This window comes from Pinus tabuliformis, chromosome 4_1, assembly GCF_031772625.1.
Source record: "Pinus tabuliformis cultivar Carrire ecotype Pingquan chromosome 4_1, CPIR1, whole genome shotgun sequence".
In the NCBI taxonomy this organism is placed as follows: Eukaryota; Viridiplantae; Streptophyta; class Pinopsida; order Pinales; family Pinaceae; genus Pinus; species Pinus tabuliformis.
Genome location: NC_142303.1, coordinates 80,166,277 through 80,174,614, shown reverse-complemented (window position 1 = coordinate 80,174,614; position 8,338 = coordinate 80,166,277). Strand labels below are relative to the sequence as shown.

The following is an 8,338-nucleotide window of genomic DNA, read 5'->3' as shown; positions in this document are numbered from 1 at the left end:
AAAAGGACTTGATAAGTATGACTGGGGTATGGTTGACTTTGGAAAGGTTTAACTTAACCCATTTGACCTAAGAAATATTCCCCTGCACATGTTGCACTTGCTCTTTCCATTTAGCTCTTTTACCACAACTTTCAAGCCATAGGCTAATATTCTTTTCCAAAATGAGCCCATATAGTTTGGCTAAAATGTGGTTGAGCCCATGACGTTTTTATAGATGGAATATTTTTATCCCCACTTTTAATGATAGGCACAATAAGATTTTGTGTCCAAGGCTTAGGGAAATCATGTTTCACTCCCAAATTGAGGTTTCTGTGTATATCAGGGATGAGGATATATTTTCATATCTTGAAAATTTTAGCTTGGTAGCCTTCAATGTCCCTAACCTTCCCACTAGCGAGCTTCTTAATCCCAAACTTCATGTCTTCCAAAGAAAAATATTCTCCTCTATGGGAGTGTTTAAGATGTTTCCCATTGTGTCTAGGGAATCATAATGATTCTTAAGATAGATATCCCAGTTCTTTAAGAGGATCAAATTACTTTTTATCATTTTATGAATAAGAATATTCCTCCAAAACTTTCTAGGCTCAACCTTAGAAAGGTGAAGAAGATGCTCTTGCCTCTGATCATATAGGATCTTTTCTTGCTTTTGATAAGAGCTTTATACATACTGATCTTTTCACGCTTTATAATTTCATTAGGGGCATCTCGAATTTCTATCCTGGCAATTTTACAATCATTATCAAACCAAGGGTTGAAAGTTCTAATATTCTTTTTATACAACACCTCAGTAGAGAACTTGTTAATAGTAGTGGAAAGGGTAGTAGTAAAATTGTGGTAGATGCGATCTACGTTAAGAGTCCTAAATCCATTTTTAAATTCTTTAAGAAGAAATCTATTTCATTTTTGTTAAAATGGATATGCCTTTGGCTCTCACAATTCTCTTGCATGTGGCTCATGTGCATGCCAAGTTTAAGAGTTAAAGATAGAGGTTTGTGGTCATTTAGGAGGTCAAATTTTACAATACAGTTGAGAACATGGCTATCAAATATCACATAATCCACAACATTACTACCAAGCCCATGAATATAGGTAATATGACCACAACACTACTACCAAGCCCGCGAATACAAGTAATCTGACCACAACACTACTACCAAGCCCGTGAATACAGGTATGAATGGATGTTGGCCACTTATTAATCCCATTACAAATTATCAAGTCTTGGGAACTACACAACTTGACTAGCTTCGTACCAGATAGGTTTTGAGTTATGTCTTTAGAATTTCTTTTGAATATACTATCTAAGTCAAATTCCTCCTTTAGCCATAGGGCATTAGGGTTAGAGTTTTTACATAGGAGAGTAGCTTCGTTTGTAGCAGTTCTAGCATTGAAGCCCCCAAGAAAAAGGATATTACCTTGATTCCTTAGACTATGGATATCTTGTTCTAAGGTATTGAAGGAGTAGTGTTTATCCAGGTTGTTTTTCTTATAGGAGGTAGAGTTGATAGGAGAAAAACAACAGATTGTGAGAAAAATCCTATTGGTGTTAGTGTCAAAACTTTTGATCCAAATGTATTGATTGAGGGGGTTGATCTTATGAAGCCGAATATGAGACGAAACATTATATTTTATATAACAAGCTATACAACCAAAACCTCTACGAGAGGATTTCTTATTCTAGGTTGACCAGAGAATGAATCCATCTATGTGAGCGCTGTAGATTCCTCATGCTCTCAAGTTTTGACTAAGAAAATTAGATCAATATCACTTGGGATCCAACTTAACATGGGATCTTTATGTTATGGAAAACCAAGATAGTTCTAGAAGAAGCTAGAGAGTGATCCCAATTCTTATTTTTCACTTTTATTTTGGAAATTCGGCAGGATTTTGATAAAATCTAGAGGGATTTTTGTAAATCCATGTTACTGCTCTCAAACTTCAAGATTTTGGATGCCCCAAAAGTTTTTGATGGTGCCCAACCCATTTCCACCATCAAAAACATTATTCAAAAACTGCTACATCAAGATTTTTTGAATTTCTTTTGTAAAATTCCAACTACTTTTAACCATCTTGGCAATTCCTGGGGACTAAATTTGATATGCTAAATTTAATGAAACTTAAACGCCTTTCCCAAAAAATTAATATAATATTAAAAACACATCAAAAATAAATAAACAGAATCTTCAATAATTTAATTTAATAATGTACTTATCATCAAAGTGGCCACTGGATACATACACCTCTTCAAATGGAATACCTTTATTTATTGTAACTAATATCCAACCACCGCTTAAGATGGGCGAAGGCTAAACGGTGTAAAAGCGTTTATAAAGTGACAGGATCAATGACGGTTCTCTTCACCAAACTCTTTGTTTCAATGCTGGCAATGGTGTAGCCATCTCGATATTTGTAGCCATAATGGAAAGCTCTGCTAATGTCAAAAGCATGTTTTTTGGCAGATATGGGAACGCTGCTGTTTGGTTTGAGAAGCTCCCAATTTAATCCTTTAATTACATCTCTGATCATGGCGTTGATATGATTGAGAGCATCTTCCTCTGTTGTTCCAGGATTGTCTTTCATATAACAAGATATACACGAAGCTTCTTCTCCACGGGCCCTGTCCGCCTGCATTCCCAATACCAATATGATTCCAAAGCAAAACAGTTTAAAAATAGATGGCAAATTCGATACAAATTTGTTGCCTATGGTTTTGATTAGAGTGAGTACCTGGTAGCAGCGCGTATCCCCTCGTAATCGAAGAATGGCAGATGCCAAGTCATTGAGCTTCGATGGAATGTCAACTTCCTTGAGGACGTGCTCAGGAAAGGGGATGTCGGTCGTCAGAATGGGTTGCAATGCCGACACGCGATGACCAGAGCTAACTTTCCCGTTCTCATAGTACTCCTCAAATGTTGGCACCTCACCACTGGCGATCCACTTTGCTTCTTGCATATACGCATCAATATATTCCTCCCACTGCACACGTACAAGCAAGCAATTTCAGTAACCACTACTACCTAACGAAATACGTGCCGAATTCAACGTTGTCAGCGAAAAATTATTTGTGTGATATATTATTGTGCATACAGCCTGTCGACAATAGTTGAGCGTGTCTCGGCCTTGAGCCTTGTCTGCCTCCTGAGACATTTCATTTACAGTGTTGTAAACTATCATGTAAACTCCTTTCATATATTCTGGAAGGCACTCTGTCGCCGATGGATCCCATCTGCTCATTTATACCCACAAATATTGGTCAAGTCTGTCAGTTACTGAATAAGCAAGCAAATGTGTTTTTTCCTTTTGTTTTTACATTCTTGGGATTGATGGTCCCCACCTCTTAATTGCAGCTGTGAAGAGTTCGAGCTCGTCGAGTGTTCCGAAGGTGTCGTACATATCATCAAGAACCGTGATGATATGACAGGCTTTGGCAAAGCCGAGTCTGAATCCAGAATGTTGAGGCTCAAACGCAATGCAAGAAGCCAAAGTGTAGTATTCCACGTGACGATGTCGACAAAAGGTCATTTGAGGCGAACCAGAGCCTTTCCACCATCTGTGCATACAAATTTCTTGGATTTTACTTTACTATCCGTTTTTCTCTACAAAAAAATTCAGAAACAGAATTGGCATCACCTCACGAGATATTCCAACTCTCGCTTTTGTAAGGCGTGAAAGATGTTGAACTCCAACTTTGCAAGTTCTAGAAGTTTCTCGGTCTTCATATATGACTTGCTGAAAGCAAAACAGAGTATCCTATATCAAAAGTCAAAATAACTTGATCCTAGCAAGCAATCATGAACAATAAAAAAAAATGTCAAAATACAAAAATTTAAACCAGTTTTGATTACATTTTAAAATATTGCTATTAAATTGTTTTAATATAAATGTCTATAATTTTGTGTTTGTTTTATATATTGTGGTTTACTCAAGTCTCTGTTGGTTTAAATTCCAACTTTAAACATTTGACACTTAGTTTACCAGAACAAAGACACTTTAATGGATAAGTATGATCAACATTACGAATGTACATTTTATAAGAACCATATCCTATGTATATAAAGAAAAGTAATGGCGGTACATATAAATTAATAGAAAATTTAAGAACCTAATCTAACAGGATTTTCGGTCTTTCCAACATTTTATTTCCAATCACTATTAAGCAGGTGTGATTAAAAATCCCATTCTCATGGTCTGAAATGGTAGATCTTGAGCAGCACACTTTGGCAAATTTTAAAAAAGGAAATCATTTGGTTTGAAATAATAGAGGGTGAGCACCAGATTTACAAAAAAAAATTAAAAAACGAAATCGTTTGGTTTGAAATAATAGAGGGTGAGCACCAGATTTACAACCAAAAAAAAACTAAAAAAGGAAATCATTTGGTTTGAAATAATAGAGGGTGAGCACCAAATTTACAAAAAAATTAAGCAAAAGAACAGGTGGTTTGAAATAGCAGTGAGTGAGCAGTGCATTTACTTAAATTTTAAACATAAAGGATAGATTAATATTAAGGTGATATACATTAAACGTGAAAAATTATATAATTCTTTAGTAATGTATTTTATATTTATAATTATTTGGTATTAAAATAAAACTAGATTTATTAGAAAATATGAAAATTATAAAAGTAGTAATATTAGATCATGATAGTATTTTTTAGTCAAATAAAATTTTAGTTAAATGTTTTTGTTAAATTTTATTTAACTAAAATTTAAATTTAAACTTGATAACTATGAATTTAATTCAATTAATGATAATCATATTCTCATTCTAATTATTAATTTTTATCTATAAATTTCAAATAAATTCAATTGTTTACTTTATTGCATAAATATTGGATTGCAATACAATAAAATATATAATTTGAGAGAAGATTTTTTGCCAAAAATCACATCAGGATGTTTGTCTGATTGTCTAATATTAAGGCAATTAGTAATCGATATAAGGTCAGGACTCTAAAACTACTTATTTTAATGATAATGGTTACAGTGAAAAGTCAACATGGTAATTAGAGTGAAAATTCAATATTTAAATTTGCTATATATTTTATTTTTGAGAGAGGATTTTTTTGGCGAAAATCACATCAATCAGTGTGGTTCATCCTCAGGGCAAGTTGAATGAACAGATCTCGTTTTTCATATTAAATAGCCAGAGCAGAATATCCCACAGCTATATTTCTTGACCAGGTAAAGGCTATAATGACTAATGGCTACTATAATGACTAATGGCTACATTAGTCATTATGGCCGTTACCTGGTCAAGAAATATAGTTGTGGGATATTCTGCTCTGGGTATTTAATATGCAAAGCGAGATCTGTTCATTCAACTTGCCGTGAGGATGAACCACATTGATTGGTTCCAAACGCATTGACAAAAGCATCCGATGTGATTTTCTCCAAAAAAATCTTCTCTCAAAAATAAAATATATAGCAAATTTAAATATTGAATTTTCACTCTAATTACCATGTTGACTTTTCACTGTAACCATTATCATTAAAATAAGCAGTTTTAGAATCCTGACCTTATATCGATTACTAATTGCCTTGATATTAGACAATCAGACAAACATGGGCGCACAAATAATTGATAGCTCTCAGAGGGAAAATTGATAGCTCTCATATCCCTCTGATTACCAGCTTATCTGGATTGTTGATTAGCCCAATATTAAACAATGAGACAAACATTACTAGCTTATCTGGATTGTTGATTGGCTTAATATTAAACAATAAGACAGACATTACTGAGATTATCTAGATTGTTGATGGGCCTAACATTAGACCATCAGACAGACCTAGACACTTTCAAATAATTGACAACTCCATATCCGTCTGATTACCGAATACTCCAAGAATCAACCATTAAAGTCGGACCCAACATCTTAAAACATCCCGAATTAATGAGACTCGTCATACCTGTTTTCAGTGTCCTGTCCGAAGACGTCCATGTAGTTCCTTGCTTCCAATCGTGGCAAATACGTGTGCCAACCATACTCGAGGACGTCCTCTATCTGCAAACCGCATTATTGAAATAATGAAACACATATAACAATGCATACAGAGACCAACACATTATTGAAACAATGAACACATATAACAACACATAATGCGACCAACAAAAGTCATATGATGCGTTAATGAAAAGGTATGGCTGATCACCTCTCGTGAAAGACTTGAGACTGGAATCTTTTGCAGGGCTTCTTTCAAATATTTCACAGAGAAAGTTTCAGCCTCGTCCATGACTTTCTCTCCTGGAAAGGCAATGAGGGAAGCCCGATATAAATTAAGTACAGTTCTGATCTGATCCTCTGTCTGATTCAGAGTGCAAGCAAACTGCCCACTTTGATTTTTGAAATGATTCAAAACGTCTGAAACAAAATGAAAAGTTATAAGATCTTGGAGAGAGAAAAGAGCTAAATTACTTATCTGAATTATACCAGATTGAAATTTAGTTATTATCATTGGGGTAGTTAAATTGACCATTACTACTCGCTATGATATCACTGTCATATAAAGTATTATCAGTAAACAATGATATTGAAAATTTAAATTCAGAAACTAAGAAAAAAACATATAAATATATACCTGCAGACACATCGTATCCTCGCAGACGAAGGGTTCGAAGACCCAAGGCAGTTGAGTTGAGATCAGTAATAACACTCTCTCTCCCACATCCAATGCCTTTTTCGCTCCAATAACTGCATACCATTTCAAATTCTTGATATAATAATGTGTATTGCATTTCTAAGGCATAAATAAACAATATTGATGTTCAGGCTACAGTGGCTGACCTGTAAACATGATCGAGCGCTGATTTTATCTCATTTTTGAAATGTCTATCGATTCCCAAGCGTTCAACACTGTCGACCATCCAAAGGCGTTGAATCAGATCATCGAGGGGAGTGATTAATTCGCCATCCTCCTCCGACATTGAATTGAATAGCTTCTTTACTTCCCCAATCAGTCTCTCAGCACGTTCCCGATAAGAAGGTTCCTGAGCCATATACATCAAAGGAGTTGTTTTTAGTGTGATTTTTTGGAAATTTTTCAGGTGGATTTTTCTGGTTTATTTTTTTTTAAATTTGACAGGAATTCATGAAATCACAAGATTGATAGGTAAATTTTGCACAATAAAAATGCTCTGAAGATTTTTCATGGTACTAATTCCATATATACAATAAAAAAAACTAATTTAAATAACACAAATCAAAATTTCTCATCAAAAATTTCACCAAATTCCAACACCAAAAACCCTAAAATTGGGAAAAAAATATTATTACACCAGGAATTAGGACTGACTATAAATAGGACTGACTATAAATAAGAATAAATTCAATGAAGCTGAAGCTAAATACTCACCCCATAAGGCGCGGAAAGGGACTGTATGAAATCATCGTCCCAGAGGTTGGAATGGAAATCACCTCTGCGTCTTATAACAGCATCATCAGATACGGCAGTCGTCAAGCTCATGCTCATGGAAGCACGTGTCATTAATTTCCCTTTCCTGCACATTCCGAGATTTGGAATTGTTATATGGAGAGGGTTAAGCTCACGACCAGACCTGTCGATGAACGATGTGGGCAGGCACAAGTCGGAAGGCAACGAGATCACAGAAACAGGAGACATCCCTGCTTGCTTATAATGTTATATGAGAGCTTATGACCTATGAGATACCTCGAAATAATGAAGCAAAATATAAGCTGCCAGTGTTATATATAGGGCTTCTTGCCCATGTATGCTACAGATTTGAGGGCGAGGGCCATTGCTAGAATTTGATTTCAGTTTAGATACCTAGTTTTGTCCTAGCACTGCTTTCCCTCCTTCACTTCCCCTTATCAACATAGATTCCTTTCCTTTGTCCCGACGTTCTTGCCCATGTATGCTACAGATTTGAGGGCCATTGCTAGAATCTGATTTCAGTTTAGATACCTAATTTTGTCTGAGCACTGCCTTCCGTACTTGATGTCAGCATAGATGCGTTTCCTTGTCCCGACGTTCTTGCATGTTTAGTTGATAATCCTTCTGTTATATTAAAGTTATTTTGGGGGTACATGCATATTAAAGAAAGTCTTAGACTACGGCTTAAAGAGGTGTGAAATTGGATTAAGAACTTATTTTAAGTATATAAATTTAATTGAATATACATTTAGTTTTTGGTCTTTATAGAATAATATACAAGATATTAAATTTGTGTTTGTATTTTTTTCATGTACATAGATACAAGTATGTTTAAAAAAAAAATCTTTCCAAAAAAAATTAACCAAGCGAGCATATAACATCGCAATACATCTCCACAATTCAAGGAATTTATGATGATAAATAAAGTATTATTACTTAGTTATTATGC

At 34.8% G+C, this 8,338-nt stretch overlaps 1 protein-coding gene across 1 annotated transcript; it reads right to left on the bottom strand.

The window, feature by feature from the left end:
- Positions 1 to 2,167: 2,167 nt before the first annotated feature.
- LOC149174272 ((-)-alpha pinene synthase 1, chloroplastic) lies at positions 2,168 to 7,807 on the bottom strand. Its single transcript, XM_089419268.1, has 10 exons — positions 7,351 to 7,807; positions 6,783 to 6,985; positions 6,577 to 6,689; positions 6,151 to 6,359; positions 5,908 to 6,002; positions 3,631 to 3,729; positions 3,335 to 3,550; positions 3,088 to 3,226; positions 2,728 to 2,976; positions 2,168 to 2,625 (listed from the first exon to the last, which is right to left on the bottom strand). The coding sequence occupies exons 1-10, from the start codon at positions 7,615 to 7,617 to the stop codon at positions 2,326 to 2,328; spliced, it is 1,890 nt and encodes a 629-aa protein (XP_089275394.1). The 5' UTR covers positions 7,618 to 7,807; the 3' UTR covers positions 2,168 to 2,325.
- Positions 7,808 to 8,338: the final 531 nt, after the last annotated feature.

Bases quoted from the DNA above. Each gene is read 5' to 3' on its own strand.
- LOC149174272 (XM_089419268.1), bottom strand. From the start codon at position 7,617: ATGTCTCCTGTTTCTGTGATCTCGTTGCCTTCCGACTTGTGCCTGCCC. The intron at 6,003-6,150 runs GTGATCAGCCAT...TGCGGTTTGCAG, and splicing joins TCTCAAGTCTTTCACGAGAG to ATAGAGGACGTCCTCGAGTA. The intron at 3,227-3,334 runs GTGGGGACCATC...ATAAATGAGCAG, and splicing joins TTCACAGCTGCAATTAAGAG to ATGGGATCCATCGGCGACAG.